Consider the following 18047-nt stretch of genomic DNA (forward strand, 5'->3'; position numbering starts at 1 on the left):
TCTGCGATCTGCGGAGGCCTGCTCCCAACTGTAGAGTACGGCTGTGCTGAGGAGGTTTTTACCCCGGAGTCGTCACGGAGAGACGGAGTGGCTCCACGCTTCGGGCTTGGCCTGCTTCCACCGGGCGTGTGCTGCTGCGCGGAGGAGGATTTTGCCACGGCTGGGGCCTGCTTTCCACCTGTCCTGGTTCTGCTGTTGCGGAGGCCTGCTCCCACCTGTTGTGTGCTGCGGTGTCGTGTGCTGCTTGCTGAGGAGACCTTTCACCCCGGGGATACCACGGAGGGACCGGAGCGCTTCCACGCTGCTGCTTTCGCCTGTCCTTTGCTGCTGTGAGGAGGAGGATTTTTGCCCCAGGAACATCGCAGATACTGTGTGCTGGTCTGGGAAAATGGCCCATATCGTGATTCTGCTGTGCCTGTTAACTGTTCTGGACTATGAGAAGATCTCTAGTCATTCTGAGAAGTCTACTGGATTCAGGTCTGTTCTGCCACCCGCAGTGGGCATCCCCTGCAAAGGTTCGGATGTGTTACACAAAGAATTACCGGTTGCCTTGTCACAGACAATCTGCTCGACAAAATATGTTTGTCTTTTTTGTTTTCCTGCGATGATGGTACTTCAGGACTGCTTCTTAAACTCTAATCACACTCTCGCAGACTTTTCCGGTGATTCTAAAGTAGATGACAATGTATGTGTGTCGTTTAAGACGAAAAGATGCCTGGTTTTGTTGTTGTTATTACTGTCAGGAAATGTTCAACCTAACCCTGGTCCGCCCAGTAGTAGTAGTCAGATCGCTACTCCTGCTGATTTTAAAGCTAGGTCTGGGTTGGGTTTCATCCACTTGAATGTGCGCAGTCTGTTAGGTAAACTAGATTTTGTCCGCATTTGGGCGAGCTCGACTGACGCTGACGTCATTGTTTTATCAGAAACATGGCTAAATAAAACTATTTTGGCCTCTGACATATCCTTAAATGCTTATAATGTGTATCGTTCCGACCGGCCTAATAAAGGTGGTGGCGTTGCCATTTATGTTAAGAATAAGTTCAGTGTAACCACATTGGTTTCCAAATCTATCAGTAAGCAATTCAAATTTTTAGCCTTAAATATAGAAGTGGCAAAGGGGCAACAAGTCATGGTGGTGGGCTGTTACAGGCCCCCTCAGCTGTCAAGGACTCCTTGTATTCGCTAGCAAATCTTTTATCTCAACTTGACTACAAGGAAATAGTGCTACTTGGTGATTTTAACTGGGACTGGTTAACTGCAGTATCAGAGGATTTTAAAAACCTTTGTATCTCTTTAAATGTTACTCAGATTGTAGATAGTCCTACGCGCCCTAACGTTAAGTCCCCTAATAAATCCTCCCTAATTGATCTCATTCTAACTAATGTTCCCTATAAATACCCATCTGTGGGAGTATTTGCGAATGATGTGAGTGAGTGTGCTGTAGCCACAATTAGGGACACTAAGGTCCAAAAGGTTAAACCCCGTATTATTATTAAGAGACACATAAAACATTTTGTGGAGCAGGGTTTTGTTCATGATCTGTTTGGGTTTGATTGGGGAACAATTGATCTGTGTGCTGATGTAGAAACTGCATGGTCTTATTTTTATCTTGGTTTTATGGAGATCATTGATAGACATGCACCCCTGCGTAAATTTAGAGTAAAGGGACGAGACAATCCTTGGTTTTCTGCTGAACTGTCCAGTCTCCTGCATGAGAGAAACAAGGCCTGGGCAAAGGCTAGGAAATCAGGCTCAGAGGTAGAATGGCTACGTTTTAGGCAGCTAAGGAATAGCTTCACTTCACATGTCAAAAGTGCTAAGTCGAAGTACTATCTGTCAGTTACCACAAAGAACCTAAATAATCCTAGGACATTTTGGAAAGCCGTAAAATCGATATCCACCGGTGAGATCCGAAATGAGCTACCTCCGTGCCTTTCCACAGCATCTGGCACTATATCGGACAGGGCCACCATGTTACATTGCTTTAATAAGCATTTTGTGTCCTGTGGCTCTCTGTTTGATTCTGTGACTAACTCTGCTTCTGTGATCACCTCAGTCTGTGACTCTGAACAATGTGGTCTGGAAAACCCTTTCAGTTTTACTCCTTTTACTGTAAATGTTGTTCATGAAGCATTATCTAAGTTAGATCCTAAGAAACCGGCCGGCCCGGACAACGTAGAGCCTTTCTTTTTAAAGATAGCTGCAGGTTTTATTGCTCCACCTCTCACTTCTCTTTTTAACCTCTCCCTCAGCACAAATGCAATTCCAAAAGTATGGAAGTCAGCTTATGTCTTCCCTTTACTAAAAGGAGGGGAAGCAACTATTTTAAATAACTATAGGCCAATCTCTAAATTGTCAGTTCTGGCTAAGGTTCTTGAACGCCTAGTGAGTGAACAGGTAAAGGAGTTTTTATGTAAAAATGATATCCTGTCTAAACATCAGTCAGGCTTCAGAAAGCAACATAGCACCATCACTGCCACAATGAAAGTGGTGAATGACATTACGAGTATTTTAGATAAAAAGCAGAGCTGTGCAGCTCTATTTATTGACCTTTCCAAAGCGTTTGATACCGTCGATCATCAAATCCTGAAGCAGAGGCTACTCAGTATTGGCTTATCCAGCCATGCAGTGGGGTGGTTTGTGAACTACCTCTCTGAAAGGTCCCAATGTGTTCACTTTGATGGGCTGTCTTCTGAGTGGTTAAACATTGCTAATGGTGTTCCTCAAGGTTCTGTTTTAGGTCCACTTTTATTCTCCATCTACATCAATAGTTTAGGTGAAAATGTGGATGAAGCTACTTTGCATTTTTATGCGGATGATACCGTGATGTACTGTGCAGGTCCCTCCATTAAGGAGGCGGTTGTTAAATTACAGGCAGTTTTTAACATTATTCAGACTCAGCTCTCTGAACTTAAGCTTCTTTTAAATGTTGAGAAAACCAAGGTAATGCTCTTTTCAAAAGCTAAAAAGACTCCAGAGCCTGCTTTGGATATTGTGACTATGCAAGGACAAGTACTAGAAGTGGTTACCTGTTACAAATACCTTGGTATCTGGCTTGATGATTGCCTTTCTTTTAAACTTCATGTCAATAACCTGCTTAAAAAGCTGAGGGTTAGACTAGGTTTCTTTTTCAGAAACAAGTCCTGTTTCTCATTTGAAGCCAGGAAAAGGCTCTGTGACCTTTTGACCTGTACTGGACTATGGTGATTTGTTGTATATGAATGCACCTGCCCATTGCCTGAACAAGTTAGATGCCGCCTATCACGGCGCACTGAGATTTGTCACAAATTGTAAAGCACTTACACATCACTGTACCCTGTATGCCAAGGCAGGTCTGCCATCACTTACTGTACGGAGGCTCAGTCATTGGTACTAGGGATGCTCCGATCGCCAATTTTGGGGCCGATCGCCGATCGCCGGAATCAGTATCTGCCGATACCGATTGCCGATCCGATCGAGTGGGCGGGGCCTAAATGGAAGATTTAAACATCACTTTAAATCTTCCATTTAAAGTGATGTTTAAAACTCAGTTAATGGGGCTCATTCACTGGAGCTTCCACAAACAACAATCAACTTAATTATTACATTCAAATGATGTATATTATTCAAGTTTACATTCACTTTGGATAATACCACGGGAGAAATTAGCAAGCGCTCTCTTTTCCTCTCTCTCCCTCTCTCCCCCTCTCTCTCCCTCTCTCTCCCCCTCTCTCCGTCTCCTGACAGCCCGTCAGTATCGTCTCATGCAGCTCGCTGATCCAGTAATGTGTGAGGCCGACAGTGAAGAATAAACATATTTATAACTAGTTTAGCTTGTTCCAGAGGTAGATAATATAGCTAAGTGTGTTAGGTCTAACTCTTGTGTGTTTCGCTCTGCTCACACCGCCCATCACAGCGGGTGGAGCTGCAGGATTTCTGCTTCACACACACGTTGCATACCGCTATTTTACTGTCTTTTTCGGACACCTTAAAATAATGCCAGACCGGTGAAGCCATTTTGGCGAGCTTGTTTTGCCGCGTACAGAGAAAAGTGTCATGTATTTTACGTCATGCGATCGGCCCTCGCGATCGGCATGTTTAGAGAGCAGATCGGTAGAGAGTGAGTATCGGCAGATCTCGATCGGTGACCGATCGAGCGGAGCATCCCTAATTGGTACACGTTTATTTATAAAACTTTGTTGGGTAAACTCCCGTATTATATCTGCTCTCTGATAACACAGAGAGTTGCAAGCAGCTATTGTCTGAGATCACATGATGTAGTCTTGTTAGATGTGCCAAGAGCAAGGACTGTCTTAGGTAAGACAGCTTTTATGTGCGCAGCTCCACTTGCTTGGAACAATCTTCAGCAAGAATTGAAACTGAGCAATCTCATTCCTCTGCATGTTTTTAAAGCTAGGCTAAATGAAATGCTCGTTGATACTATGGGTACTTGTAAATGTCTATAACTATGTAAATGTATCCTGTAAATATAATGTATGATGTCCTTTATTGTTTTATGTTTCATGTGGAACCTATATGCTGCAGGTCTCCCTTGAAAAAGAGATCCATGATCTCAATGGGACCAATCTGGTTAAATAAAGGTTTGAAATGAAATGAAATGAACTCTAGGTTAACGGTCCTCTTGCTATCACTACTCACCGACACTCTAGATCAGGGGTGCCCAACCTTTTTTGAACCGAGAGCTACTTTTAAAGTTGCCAGTCTGCCGAGATCTACCAGTCCAACTAGAGAGGCGTAGCCATTACTGACAGCCTACTACCAGGTAAATACACACTTCTACTTGTATAAAACTGACCTTTGTACGATTAATACTTCATAAAATACTGCAGATCCTTTATCTTACCTCTTTCTAATCTACACACATACAAGTATTTAACTGAAGTTACACAACAGTGTTGTTGATACAGAGTTGGAGTTTATTCACATGTCACATACCACAGTGGGTAATGTTTTCAAGAAACATTGAACAGTGCTGCCACATATGACACAGGAAAAAAAGAAAAGACTCTGAACCCTTTCTTTGCCATTATATAAAAATAGTGTTGCTACAAAAGTATAAATTAGGCTTACTAATAAGACAACTCAGATCTGAAGCTACACAGGAATCTGCTGCCAAAGTGCAATAAAAAAGACAAAATTAATAGAATCAAACCCTTTTTTTTGTTGCATTTTAGTAGAGTATAAAAAGAAATGCCTTTAAAATAGGATGCAAGCAACACTAGTTTCTTAACCTGAATTGATAATAGACTAATCAATTTAAACAGAACAGATCTTAATGTTTGCATTCTTATACCATTTTGTACAATAATTATAATGAATAAGTTCAAACAAACTAAAACTTACAGCTGATTAATAACGGTATCTAACTTGAGTTTTTATTATATCAAAAACCTGTTGAAATGCTACTGTTATTTTTATTGTCCCCAAAAAGCGCGTCGGCAGCCTCCAGGAATGCTTCTTTCACAACTTCGCCGTCTTTGAAAGACTTCATGTGTTTCGCAAGAACGTGACTGACACGATAAGATGCTATGGTAGCAGCCTTGCTCTTGTTGTTGGGCCTGGTGAAAATGGACTGCTGTGCATTTAGCTGTCCTTTCAGGTCCCTCACCTTTTGGGAGCGTAGGGCAGAGTTAGGAGGGAATTCCGTCTCGTAGCGTTTGTGCACTGTTTTGAAATGCCGCTCCTAAATGGCCCTTCTTCGGTAAAGCCACGCTCGCATTGCAGATGAGACAGATGGACTTTGAATTGGAATAGATAAAAAAAATAATCATCGTCCCACTCGGAGTGAAAATTATATATTTTGGGCTTTTTTGCTTCTGCCATAATTGCGGTCTTGTGTGTGTGCGGACTGTCACTCCTGTTGACACGGACAACGTCAGTGAACTAGTGCCCACTGCCCACCAGCCACGTGACCCCATGTGTCACGCGATTGGCGTGACACATGGGGTCACGCCAATCACAAAGCTTGGATGCGTTCAAGTGCATTATTCTGGCACAGGAAGATTATGTTATAGGACATTAACGATACAACTGAATATTGTTGTTCTATTTTTAGACACATCTCGCGATCGACTGGGAATCTCTATAGTATAGACCTTGGTAAGTACACCTTCATCTAGGCTGCACTGCTGTACGTGTCCTGACTTATAGTGGTTCTCTCCTCTATCTACACTCTTCTTGTCATCTTTGTAAAATGATATCAGACTGGTAATTGACAAAGCCATGACTTCTAGTTAAATTCAGTGTGGCTAAAAGGAAAAGCTTTATTAAAATATGCAAGCGCGCAAAAGTCAGTTGAAACGATCTTAAGTTGGCGTGATGTTGAAGTCATGCGACCCTGCTGCTGTACTCGCTTGTAGTTCGTTTATAGCATAACGTTAGCATTTTGCTTCTGGCGACTAGATTTATGATTAGAAAATTAGAAAAGTAGGGTAGACATGTGGATATTATCCGGCTGAACAAAACGTGATCCGTCTCTTAAATGTGTGTCAACCACAGACCTTATTTCAAGCTATTTTCCAAAATCCTATGGAGAAATTGCATTGGTTTTTGTCGAAGGAACCGGAAGGAGTTTACTTCCGGGTTTTAGGACTGTGGCACTCTATTGGGGTAAAACTTATCTGTTTATAGGTTAGTTTACCTTTTCCAGTTCAGGTTTGTGCACTGGTGAACCAGATCCAGTTCCATCCAAGTCCACGCCCCCATTAACACACACCTCTCTCATCACCTGAAAAACACAAGGGTATATAGCATGAGCTAATCAGGCACTGCTCACAAGTTCTAACTAGCATAAATCTCCAGTGAAGGAGTTATATATCACACAGGCTCCGCCCTCTACTGGACTCTATGGGTACTACTCTCTATCATGCTATGCGGGCATTCACCTACTGAGTTGCATAAACGTAGCCTGCCAATCGGGGCGAGCCTACCTGAATGCGCGCGCAAGCCCACAGTGTCGGGGCGTGGCTACGCCTCCCGACTGTCATCCTTTTACTCTTCAGCGAGCAGCAACAACTGAAAAGAAAGCTAAACGTAAAGAAGATGAATAGGAAAAGAATATGGACTCACCACTCCTTGAAACTCGGCCTTGCCCTACATGCCCTGGCTTAATTGCGGGCACTGATCCCCACCGCCTGTGCTTCGAGTGTTTGGGCGTCCCATCTGCTCCCGCAGGCAGCTGGTTGGGCGGAGGGGAAAAAAACGCTGCCTCGTGACCGTGATCGGGGCACAGCTGGCGGCGGCGGCGGCCAATAATCTGGGCGTGTTAGGGGTCTCGCTGATCACCCCTCAGCAGAAAGCCCCCGCCTCCCCGTCTCAAGAAGACCGGAGTGATTATTTGGACCGCTGCATAGGACAGATGAATAATCTGGTCCATGGTGTAGCCACCGCAGCTGGCCATGTGATGTCCCTGGCCACGTGTGGTTGGGACTCACGGCGCTCTCCAATAAGGACTGTGATGATCTCCTTGGAGCCCCCGTATCCACAGAAGGGCTCTTCGGATCGATCACCTTGGTCCCGCAGCGCTTCAGCCGGTTGGAGGAAGAAAGAGTGCAGCTCAGCCGTATGCTGCCGCTGGCTTTTCCTCAGCGGGGTGAGCGCGAAGCCACGGTAAGAAGGAGAGAGATGCGCAGGTACAGAGCACCCACGGCTCCCGCTGCCTCTCCTGCTCCCTCGGCTGGTTCTGCGGGGCGGGTTCAATTCCAGCACCCCGACGGGCCTCTGTCCCGGCTCCACGTCAGCAGAGGGCTTCGGGATGGGGTGCACCGTCCTCCCGGAGATGAGGGTGGTGGGAGGAAGTGTCCCGGCGGAGATGGCTTTCTCCACCCAGGACGCAAGGGCGAATCCCGCCTCCTCCCTCTATGATGTTTCAGTGAAAAATGTGAGTGTGATAAACCGCAGGAAGTGCTATCAAAGCGCTATGCGAGTGCAGGGGCATTATGACCGGCGTATTGTTGTTAGGAGATGCACCGCACCTAGCATAACAACTCTGATTAATGCTTTTTTCCCTCTGGGTGGAAACTGCATTATGGCGGAGCGCGCGCTCCCACAAGAGCGTGCCGCGGTGCGTTCAAGGAAAATCCGCCCTTTCTGTATCAGCCCCCAATGGGCCATACTTCCTTTTATGGAGGGTTTGTACTTCCTGGTTCCCAAGAAGACAGGAGAATTCAGGCCCATTATGGATCTCCGAAGCCTGAATCAGCACATTGCCTGCAAAAAGTTCCATATGTTAACTATAAAACAGTTACTGGGACTAGTGCAGCCGGACGATTGGTTCACAACCATCGACCTGAAGGACGCTTACTTTCATGTCGAAATTGCTCCAAAGCACAGAAAGTATTTGCGTTTCGCCTTCCAGGGGATAGCCTACGAGTACAACAGACCATTCGGCTACTCTCTATCCCCACGCACGTTCAGAAAATGTGTGGCCACAGCGCTTCAGCCGCTGCGCGACCATGGCATGAGGGTCTTCTTTTATCTAGACGACCTCATAGTCATGGCCAGGTCCAGGGAATGGGCAATGTTTCACACAGCCCAATTGATCCTACACCTAACCAATTGGAAGAAGAGCTCCCCCATACCTCACCAGCAGGTAGAATATCTGGGGGTTTTGCTCGATGCAGGTAGACTGCGTGCCACCCTGACAGAAAGCAGACAGGCATCCCTGCTCCGGGCAGTTTGCAAACTGCATCAGGGGGCGACGGTGACAGCTTTGACCATCATGCAGACTCTGGGTCTCATGGCGGCTGCTCACTTCGTGGTGCCACTCGGATTATTGCATACACGTCGCCTGCAGAGGTGGTTTATCTGCCTTCGTTTAGATCCCAAGAGGCACAAACGACGTCTGGTGACCATCCCCTCCTCAGTGGAGGGCAACCTCCGATTCTGGGGGTCCCCAGAGCATCTGCGGAGGGGGTCTCCACTGGGGCGAGTGACCTCCTACATCACGGTCTTCACAGACGCATCCGTGACAGGATGGGGGGAACCTGCCTAGAGAAAGCTGTAGGTGGTGGCTGGCCTCTGACAGAGGCTCGGCACAGCAACCTCGTAGAGCAGCAGGCAGTAGTGTTGGTCCTACAGCACTTCAAACCCTTAATACAGGGCAAACATGTGCTAGTGAGGAGCGACAACCGCACCACAGTGGCATACATCAACAGGCAGGGCGGAGTCCACTCCGTAGCCTTGTTGACCGCAGCAGAGAACCTGTGGTTGTGGGCTCTGCACATCCCGGGACGGGAGAACCTCATGTCAAGAGGCGGGCCCCTGCCAGACGAGTGGAGGCTTCATGGTGAAGCAGGTCTGGACTCAGTTTGGGAGAGCAGAGGTGGACCTATTTGCCAACCGGCGCAACAGCCACTGTGCCCTGTGGTTTTCCCTGGCCCGGCGGGACAACCCGCCCTTGGGGGTGGGCGCATTTGCACACAAGCCATGGCCAAGGAAGCTGCTTTACGCCTTTCCACCGCTGCATCTCATTCCCCCCCTCCTGGAGAGGGAGTGTCTGTCAGTCATCCTAGTGGCCCCAGGTTGCCGTGGTACGCGGAGGTACGCGGAGGTGACACCATGATGGTGGGGGGCGCTGTCTCAGGAAGCAGGTGCAATAGGAGCGTTACCCACTCTGGGCCAACCTCTCCAGGCTTGGCTCCTGAGAGGGACAGGCTGATACAGGTGGGACTATCTGACAACGTTATTCAGACTATCCAGGCAGCAAGAGCAGGATCCACCACAGCCTGTTACAGGCCGAAGTGGGCGGGATTCCAGCGATGGTGTGAAGAAAGGAGTCTAGAGCCTCTATCATGTACGTTGGGCTCTATTCTGTCCTACTTACAGATACTGGTGGACAGGGGGCTTGCTCATTCCACAATTAAGGTGTATGCAGCAGCCATTTCGTCCTGCCATGAGGGATTTGGCGGCAGGTCAACCTTCAGTCAGCCGCTTATGTCGCGGTTTTTGCAGGGGGTCAGGAGGCAGCGCCCAGTAGTGCACGCCTCCGCCCCACAGTGGGACCTGCCGTTGGTGCTCGAGGCTCTGGTCACAGAACCATTTGAGCCTCTGGAACTCTCCTCCCTGAAAGCACTGTCATGGAAGACAGCGTTTTTACTTGCCTTGACTTCGGCCAAGAGAGTGTCCGAGCTGACCGCTCTGTCGGTGCACCCAAGTTGCTTTTTGATCCGGGGTGACCGTAGCGGGGCGACACTCAGACCGACACTCAGACCGAACCCCTCCTTTGTTCCCAAGAGCCGAAGGAGTTCGTTCAGGTCGAGGTCTATTCAGTTAGGTGGCTTTAATCTTCCACCCCATATTGGGGCCAGGGAGGCTAAATTGCACCTCCTCTGCCCCGTGCGTGCACTGGGATGTTATGTAGAGCACACGGCTGCCATTAGGCACACTGAACAGCTGTTTGTGTGTTTTGGGGGTGGTGTGGCTGGAAAAGCTCTCTCCAAGAGGCGCCTGACAGGATGGCTCTGCGAGTGCATTACACATGCCTATGGACGGACGGGGAGAGCCCTCCCCACTGGGGTCGGTGCACACTCTACGCGGGCTATGGCTATGCACGGCGGCGTCTTGGTCTACGCCAGGCCCCTTCATAAAGTTTTATCTCTTGGACTAGTCTGGCTCCTTCTCGTCGTCTGTGCTTGCCGGGGCAACACATGACTGGTGATAGGGGGGGGGGGGGCTGTGGGTCAGTAGGTGGCTGACCCCCCCCAGGGATAGAGTGCACTTATGTTTTTCCCATGCTCCTTAGGGACCTGGGGAACATGCAGTACAGTCTTCCACACCATTTTTTCCATGCACACTCTACACGAGGTAAGCGTGTGAGTGTGCCTTATCCAAGCTGCGGCCCCGTCTTCTCCACGGTCACAACCGGATGGGAGAAAGTGGGGGTGCGGTGGCTGTTAACCAAAGGCCAGTCGGGGGCAGTGTGATGGGTCGATGTTGTTGGACGACAGGGCGTTTATACATCGGGGCTCCACCCACTGTACCCATAGAGTCCAGTAGAGGACGGAGCCTGTGTGATATATAATGGGGGGTTACGTATTGTAACCCTAGTTATATAAGCACAGGCGGAGCCCTCTACCTGGGGGCCCTGTCTTTCCTATGCCGCTCACTGAAGAGGGTGTAGGATGACAGTCGGGAGGCGTAGCCGCCTTATATACTGTGGGCCTGCACGCACATTCAGGTAGGCTCGCCCCGATTGGCCAGCTACGTTTATGCAACTCAGTAGGTGAATGCCCGCATAGCATGATAGAGAGTAGTACCCATAGAGTCCAGTAGAGGGCTCCGCCTGTGCTTATATAACTAGGGTTACAATGCGTAACCCCCCGTTTCATATATACACCAGCATATCTGGGCCAGCAGAATGTTGAGTCCTAAATGTGATCAGAACACATGGGTTGATCCCCTATTTAAAAGTCCTAAAATAATTTTTCACACCATTGCCACATAATTAAGAAGCTAATTTCTTCAGCCTGGAAAGCATGCCTGGGTAATGCAGGCCACATGTACGGAGAACTCCCTCCTCTCATATCCCATCGTGCTACTGAATGGCAGCCAAGGGATCCTAAAGCAATAATGCTTGCAGGAGAGAGGGAGCATGCATGTGTTGGAGTTGGTGCAGGGATGGGGGTTTCTGCTACACACATTAGACACCACAGTACAATGTCCATGGAATCCTTATGCAATAAGGTCCAGTAGGGTGAATGAGATCTGCAGGGCTCAGGACGTGGCGCCAGTGTGCTTCATCATGACCCGGTTACACTTTAGATCTCGCAACCCACAATCACATATGCCAATTCTAGGCGTGTACTGGTATCACTTTGTAAGAATTAGTGGCGGGGACATTTTTGATTTAAATACCTACATATATACATACATACATATATATGCTTTCAATACTTTTTTGTACAATTAGTGCAGTAACTATGCTACACTGCTGCAAAGAGGGAGCAACAAATGACGCCGAGATGGGCCATATATTGAATATATTTGAAGTATCATGGCTTGTTTTACGTAGGATTGATGGAGGAGTTCATCGTGTACATAAGAGTACACATTTTGTCAGATTTCAGAAGCTGCTGGTATAAGACGTTGAGCTTTGGGGTTTTGCTCCTCTTTCCTAAGTTGGACCAGGGCTGTTTACAGAAATTATTTTAAAAAGTGTACTTTTTTTCTTTTAATAATAATTATGTCTTTATTGTTAAAATATTATTGTAATTTATAATTTTGGTCATAACCATGTAGTTGCTTTTTACTTATCTGTGGCAAGGAAACGGTTAATGGAAAGATTTGGATATTTGAAAAGGTGTGTATATATTTTATTTAATTCTAGTTTAATGTAAGATTCCATAATTGAATATGTAAAACATAATATTGGTGTGATAAGTAAGGGTAGGGATTTCAAAATGTCAAGATACATATTGTGTCATTATCGCAATATCCTCTATAAATATCTAAAATAGTATGTATAATCCTTATCAACCAGTCCTACGGGGACAGTACTGTGTAGATGAGTGGTGGGCAACACAAAGCACACACACACACACACACACACACACCACACACACACACACACACACACACACACACACACACACACACACACACACACACACACACACACACACACACACACACACACACACTTTAATACTTTATTTGGTTCCACAAATTATATTACATAGACAGGGAATCAAATATATCGGGGCTAAGCAGCACAGAACACTTAAAGGCCCTGACACACCAGGCAGTCACCAGAGAACACGCCGACAACATTCTACTGTTGTGTTATGTGTGTATGAAGGTACGAAATAAAGTTTTGCATTGCCTATCCTGCTATTTGTGTTTATTCTTTTAATCACACAGCGATAAGAAACAATAACAATGTGCCTATATAACTGTCAGTTGCAGCCCTAGCATTAGTATTGGTTATAGTAACAGCTACAACATTAAAATACTTCTAGGCAGATTGAGGAGGATAATGGGAGAATGAACAGAGGGGCAGAAACATCCATCTGAATAATAATAATAACTTTATTTGTATAGCACCTTTCATACAGGGGATTGCAGTTCAAAGTGCTTTACATCAGTAAGAAATAAGACATACAATCAGTGTAAAACAAGCAGCAAGAGCAAAGCATAAAGTGGGATAAAATAATGCAGATATATTATATATATATTAGGGCTGTCAGTCGATTAAAATATTTAATCGCGATTAATCGCATGATTGTCCATAGTTAATCGCGATTAATCGCACATTTTGTATCTGTTCTAAATGTACCTTAGAGGGATATTTTTCAAGTTTTTAATACTCTTATCAACATATGAGTGGACAAATATGCTTTATATGTTTGTTTATTATCATTTGAACAATGACAAATATTCTCATGAATATTAAACACAACAACCTCTGAACATTACAAATATTCGCCTCAATTCAACCTGGAACCTCTCTCATACAATAATGTGTGTGTGTGTGTGTGTGTGTGAAGACACTGTGATGGATCGTTGGAGCTATGTGCAGCTCAAGGCATATATGCTCCAACGGGAGCTGCCTGGACGCTGCAATCATGTTGCGCGCACTATCCGTGCTGAGTGTGCTGACTTTTCGTACAATGTCCCACTGTCTGGCTACCTGCATAAAGTCAAGTGCTCGGCGCAGTTGTCGGCGAAATGTCGCTCCTCTGTTTTCATTGAAACAGCTCCTTATATCCGTTAGCGCAGCTAGCTAGCACCAGATGCTAACAACAACAACAACAACACGTAAGGTGTGCCTCGCTCGCTCCACACATACACACACCCTCCCGGTCCTCCCGATGGCCAGTCCGGGCCTGCCGATGAGCGTGGAAGTGTGGTCTGCCACAAGCGGGCGGCAGGAGCGGGGCTGTCAGCATCAGCTTGTAGATGGTATTTTACACTCGATGCGCTCTGAAACTACGGGGCGGCCGAGGACAAAAAAGACACATGCGTTAATCGCGTTAAAATAATTAGTGGCGTTAATTTTTTTTTGCGTTAACGCGTTATTAACTTGACAGCCCTAATATATATATATATATATATAGTAATCCCAACAGGCCACCTTGTTTATGGTTTGATTCAGTTTTAGTAGAATATAAAATACATGAATGATGAAATGAGCACATACAGTGCAGACTTACTATAAAATCACAGTTAATAGACCTGCATCTGATGATCGCAGTGTTCTGGCGGGTGTGTAGTTTATTGAGTCAGCAATGTAATAATGTATGTAATGTAATAATGGCCACTTTACATTTCCATGTGATGCTTTTATCCGAGGCGACTCACAATAGGTAAATGAACAGCAGTAGACAGTATCTCATTTACTTAGACACTGTACTTAAGGACAATGTTGAGGTACTTGAGACTAATCCTGCAACTTTATACTGACAAATAAACCGATGAGATGAAAATGAATAGCCGTCTGTGTTGTGCCATGAAAGGCCAAATAAGGCGTGTCACGGCCGACGGTTCGGGACACACCAAATTGAGTTTGGGCGACAGGGCACGCTTCGTCGTCCGACTAACGAAGACGGCCGATTTCGGCCTGGTGTGTCAGGGCCTTAAGGGAACACATAGCACCTCCACACGGCTAAGCTGCCAATAATAGCTGAAACAGAGCAATATTTGGCAATTTGTTTGGCTTTTCTCTTAGACATTCCAGCAATTCTCAGACCAATCATGGTGCATTTATATACATGGCCAAGACTTCCGAATATGCGTATTTTATATCTACACTTGTACCCAAAACTGATTATCACATCGAGCAGTGGTTGGTATTTGATATACTTGTCCTGGAAAGACTAGTCCATAGGCGCTTTCACACCGGAGTACTTTTACCCATACTTTTCCCGTTTGGTTCCAATAGTTCCTGGAATTTTGCGTTCACACCAAAAAGAGTACTTAGTTCAGAGAACTTTTACCCCCATTTTTAGTGCCTGCTAGGTGGTACTATCCTGGGCAGAAAAAAGTTCCAATTTCTGATTGGCTGGGCGAATTGCAAACCACGCCCCGTAAAACTCTGAAAAGTTTTTGTGAAGCCGCCATTTTATTTCCTCGCATCAGCATTATTAGCATTAGCATTAGCCCAGCGCACCAACGGAGAGAGACTAACTTATGGCAACAAAAATAATAACATGGGAGCGGTGGAGTGATGAGGAGGTGTCGGTGTTCTGGCGATTTACTCGGAAGGCTTCAGTAGAAGCCAGTCCCCAACTACGTATACGCCATGAAGTGGTTTGCGGCCTGCCAGTAAACCCAAAGCAGAAGAAGAAGAAGTGACGTCAGCGGCTTCATTTGCGTAATCTTCCCTCAGGGAACTTATTCCGGTGTGAACGCGATCTGTACTTAGTTCCATGGGGGTACCAAGTGCTGGGCACTAAGTACGGCAAAGTACTTGGTGTGAAAGCGGCACAGCCTACTTCTAATATTAGCACCTCCTTGTGGTTGGTGTCAACAAAAACAACATCAGGTGTATTTGGGGTATTAGCAAAGACATCATTGGTAAAACCAAACCATTCTGGTAGCACTCTAGTGTGCTTGTACATTGCTGCACTAGATGGTAAGATGTTTTGTACCGCATCAGATACAATGTCCACAATACGGTCATGACGGGCTATGTACAGGCGTTTGTATGCATTACATCCATTTGTTATTTGTGCAATGGATTCTAGGTGTTGTTGTGAATCCTGATGGTTTAAACAGAATGGAGTGTGAATGTGAGGGTACCAGGTGGACAGATTGTACTTAGGGATGCTCCGATCGCCAATTTTGGGGCCGATCGCCGGAATCAGTATCGGCCGATACCGATCGCCGATCCGATCGAGTGGGCGGGGCCTATGGGGATCTTCCATTTAAAGTGATGTTTAAAACTCAGTTAATGGGGCTCATTCACTGGCGCTTCCACAAACAACAACCAACATAATTATTACATTCAAATGAAGTACATTATTCAAGTTTACATTAACTTTGGATAATAATACGGGAGAAATGAGCGGAAGCGCTCTCTTTTCCTCTCTCCCCCTCTCTCTCTCTCTCCTGACAGCCTGTCAGTATCGTCTCATGCAGCTCACTGATCCAGTAATGAGTGACCCGATAGCGAAGAATAAACATATTTATAACTAGTTTAGCTTGTAGATAAAAGTGTGTAAGGTCTAACTCTTAGTGTGTGTGTTGCTCCGCTCACCGGTCCGTCGCAGCGGGTGGAGCTGCAGGATGTCTGCTTCACACACGTTGCATACCGCTATTTTACTTTTCGGACACCTTGAAATACTGCCAGACTGGTGAAGCCATTTTGGCGAGCTTGTTTTGCCGCGCACAGAGAAAAGTGTCATGTATTTTACGTAATAATTTTACGTCATGCTATCGGCTCTCGCAATCGGCATTTTTAGAGAGCACCGATCGATCGGTAGAGAGTGAGTATCAGCCGATATCGATCGGTGGCCGATCGATCGGAGCATCCCTAATTGTACTTAGTAGGTAATACTTGCAGTCTTGCTTTGATGGTACATTTCAGAACATCCTCACCAACAGCGGCGTTCTTAAACACTGAGTGTGAGACTGAGTGGTCAGCAAACCCCAAACAGGCTAGCTTTCCCTGTAATCTGAGTCCACACCAGTGCTGCCTGATCTCAGACTGCTTCATGCTGAGCAGAACCCTCCTTGCAGAGTCTCTGTGCAGTTCCACAGTCTCTTCCTGAGGTGTTGTGATGTCGGCCTTCACAACCACACTGGGGTCTGTGATCAGTTCATCAGAGACGGGGACTTCATTTTGTGTGTTGAGTCTTGTCCATTTCAATTGAACTCCAGTCTGATTGCAGAGGTCATTGAGATCTGGCCAGTCAGACCAGACCCCGAAGCCCTTGGCCTGAGAGTCCAGTTTCCCAGAGTGTTTCCTCCTGAAGTCGAGGAAGTTGTTCTGGTCTGCACACACACACACACACACACACACACACACACACACACACACACACACACACACACACACACACACACACACACACACACACACACACACACACACACACACACACACACACACACACACACACACACACACACACACACACACACACACACACACACACACACACACACACACACACACAGTGTGCTGACAGACTGCTCCATCATGACTGTCCTCCACTGGAGAGATAACTCGTAACACTGCAATCAAACCTAAGAGGCAGAGCACTGTGTGCTACTTTTTGGTGCTAAAACACTATCTTCAATACAAGAATATAATGAACATATTCATGGTCCAAAACAGCACATGTTAGATTTTATGTGCTATAAAATAATCTTAAAGGGTTCTTTTCAAGATGATACACATATAACTTTGCTCAAAATTGTATGTATGTAGTATACATACAATTTTGAGCAAAATGTAGTGAAGAACTGAAAGATGTAACAATTCCAGAAACATCATATCTGATCTTTAATAAAAGTATTTGTTCCCTTTACTCACTTAAAGTTTTACTATATTTGGCAAAGCAGAGTACTTAATAATTATTATATTCTAGCGTAAGGTCCACCTTCTAGAAGGTGATTTTTTCTGTTCAGGGAATCAATATATTTGTACCAATAACCATTAACATTAAATAAAGGCCATGATGGTGATATACATCAGGAAGGCCATGCACGTTTGCACTGGACAGTAATGTTGCACTAGGGGTCGCAGAAGAGACGTATGAAAGCACACTTAAGCTATGAATACACAAACAAAGAACATAGAACTTACAGAAGGTCTGATTGAAAAAAAAGGATTAGAAAAGTTTAGGAGAATGAAGAAAGGTCACAATATGGACAAGGATATGACATTAACACATTATTAGCCAATATCTGGGACAATCATTATTGTTACTATCAGGCTGTAAACTGTCAGGTACTATCTTAACTTTCCCCTCTGACTTTTTTCTCTTCTCTCCTTTAATCCTCTCTCTTTTTCTTTCCATCATCTCTATGTGCTTAATGTGCTTTACTTGGTATCACTTTTGTCATAAGGACTGGTTCATTGTGGGCAATTTCACAAGAAATCT

At 45.7% G+C, this 18047-nt stretch overlaps 1 protein-coding gene across 1 annotated transcript in view; it reads right to left on the bottom strand.

The window, feature by feature from the left end:
• The window catches only part of afap1 (actin filament associated protein 1), a 127019-nt gene that overhangs the window by 35055 nt on the left and 73917 nt on the right, over positions 1-18047 (bottom strand). The window contains 1 exon segment of the mRNA XM_034130915.1: positions 6641-6727. Coding sequence (XP_033986806.1) covers positions 6641-6727 — 87 coding nt within the window.

The sequence above is a fragment of the Trematomus bernacchii genome, unplaced genomic scaffold (assembly GCF_902827165.1).
Source record: "Trematomus bernacchii unplaced genomic scaffold, fTreBer1.1, whole genome shotgun sequence".
NCBI classification, from domain to species: Eukaryota; Metazoa; Chordata; class Actinopteri; order Perciformes; family Nototheniidae; genus Trematomus; species Trematomus bernacchii.